The 2,342-nt window shown below is 41.2% G+C and overlaps 1 protein-coding gene across 1 annotated transcript; it reads left to right on the forward strand.

The window, feature by feature from the left end:
* Nucleotides 1–18: 18 nt before the first annotated feature.
* LOC106963479 (fms related receptor tyrosine kinase 3) lies at nt 19–2,300 on the forward strand. The gene is made up of 9 exons (XM_015058406.1): nt 19–143; nt 231–387; nt 518–621; nt 715–827; nt 1,052–1,174; nt 1,277–1,388; nt 1,478–1,577; nt 1,690–1,795; nt 1,918–2,300. Exons 1-9 carry the CDS (start codon nt 65–67, stop codon nt 2,137–2,139), a joined length of 1,116 nt encoding a protein of 371 aa, XP_014913892.1. The 5' UTR covers nt 19–64; the 3' UTR covers nt 2,140–2,300.
* The last annotated feature ends 42 nt before the right edge of the window (nt 2,301–2,342 follow it).

The raw sequence follows: 2,342 nt of genomic DNA on the forward strand, positions 1-2,342 counted from the left end.
TTCAGCCGCTGATATCTATCTTCACTCTGCAGAAAAACACGAGTCTGTGGAGAAGGAAGCTCTCATGTCTGAGCTCAAAATGCTGACTCACATCGGCCAGCACGCCAACATCGTTAACCTGCTCGGCGCATGCACAGAGACAGGTATGTTTGCAGTCTTCTGATGAGTTGAATAGCAATTAGATGCTTGCAATGCAACGTTATGGTAATAAAAGAAAAATCTCTCTGTAGGACCCGTATACCTGATTTTCCAATATTGCTGTTATGGAGACCTGCTGAACTACCTGAAGAAGAGCGGTGATCGCTATCACAAGTCTGTGACTGATGCCTTCAGCAGGGACCGTTTCAGCAGCCTGTATAGCAACCTGCAACCCAAGAAAAACTCCAAGTAAGAATAAAAAAAAGAAACAGGAGGAAGTTTGTATTATTTATACTATGTACATGCTTTTTTTTGTGGCAAGTCAAAGCCTCACTGGATAAAGTGCATCAGCATTATATCATTTAATGTTTGTTTTCAGTGAGCTGGTAACAGCAACAGATAACTACATGCCCATGCATGGCGTCACCACCAGGGGGCAGGAGGACATCGCTCTCATCACCATCAGCTCCAACGACATGGAAGGTGAAACGCCACATCCAGAAACGGAGTGGATAAATAAGAATGTGTCATGATTTAAATGGATTTGTAATTAAAACGAGGTTTTGCCAAATCCAGAGATGTACGAGAGTGAAGACGATCAGATGGAGCAGCAGGCCCTCACCTTTGACGATCTGCTCAGTTTTGCCTTTCAAGTGGCCAAAGGGATGGAGTTCCTCTCCGCCAAGAATGTAAGAGACAAGCTCTTCACTTGACTCAGTGAAATTAGATGCAAGCCACACTTCTCAGATTGGTATTTGTAAAGGACGCTAACGTTATTGTTATTATTATTATTAAAAGGATCAGTGGTGTATAAATTCAACAACCGCTTCATAAGAGCAAAACTAAATTTCATCTGGTTTGGTGAGTGATGTAAAAGTCAAGTTAACGATTGCTGTATGCCGTCTGTTTTTAGTGCATCCACCGAGATCTAGCGGCTCGAAACGTGTTGGTAACAAAAGGCCGGCTGGTGAAAATTGGAGACTTTGGGCTGGCTCGAGACATCGACAATGATTCCAACTATGTTGTGAGAGGAAACGTATGTGATCTGATATTAATCTTACTTTATAACATCAGTGTGTCCAGTCTTATTTCTATTTACTTTATAATGGTGGTGTTTTTTTGTTGTTGTTTTTTTTAGGTGCGTTTGCCAGTTAAGTGGATGGCTCCAGAGAGCATCTTTCAGGGGATGTACACCATGAAGAGTGACGTCTGGGCTTATGGCATTCTGCTCTGGGAGATTTTCTCACTCGGTACTTTTCACAGAAGATCACTGAAGCAACACATTTTGACCGCACGTAAAGCTTTTACATTGTATTCAAAATACACTCTTTGCTTCCAGGCGTCACTCCGTATCCAGGTGTCAAAGTGGATCACACGTTCTACTCAATGATTGAGAGAGGATTTAAGATGGAGTGTCCATACTATGCCAACGATTCTGTGTAAGTGTCTTTACGCTGGACTCTATCTATCAGTCAGCCATGATAGCTGATTTTATAATCTAAGGTTCAAAGCTTTTCCTTCCACTTAACTTCTTTTCTTGCCAATATGCAGGTATGGTATCATGTGCAAGTGCTGGGCTCTGGATCCTAACAACCGACCATCTTTTTCCAAGTTAGTGGACTTCATGAGTGGCCAGCTGATGGACATGGAGGAAAAGGTATGAAGCAGCAGAGAAAAATCAAGTGATTTTCACTTGATTTCCCTTTTATTGTCAACAATTTTATGCTTCTGCGCAATCTCCCTTTGTGCTTTTTTTTTAATTATTTTTTTTGTTTTTAGCTCTACCAGATCATGCAAGACCATGATTTCAGCGACTATCAGAATGCATCGACCATTGGGGACATTTCAGCACTGGTAAAAGAAAGCGAAACCAAGACAGCAGCAGCCAATGACTACTGCAAAGCCAACCAGAGAGAGGAAAGCCAAGCTGAGGCATTAAAGTCAGAGGATGCAGGTGAAGACGAGGAGAAGGAGCCTCTGAAGCCGTCTAATGGAGAGTGACCTTCAACTCAAGCTAATTTATCTACGGAATATATAACAATCTATCTATTCTACTCATCATATCATATATCATCAAAGTAATATACTGGCTTTATATTCTTTCACAAATATTATGAGCTTTTTAGATTTATATTTGCTTGATTTAGCATTAATTTATGTACCGGTACATAAGAGATCGTAAGTCTCCTCAGTGCAAAACTGCA

This window comes from Poecilia latipinna, unplaced genomic scaffold, assembly GCF_001443285.1.
Source record: "Poecilia latipinna isolate Pla-1442-1.1 unplaced genomic scaffold, P_latipinna-1.0 Scaffold1539, whole genome shotgun sequence".
In the NCBI taxonomy this organism is placed as follows: domain Eukaryota; kingdom Metazoa; phylum Chordata; class Actinopteri; order Cyprinodontiformes; family Poeciliidae; genus Poecilia; species Poecilia latipinna.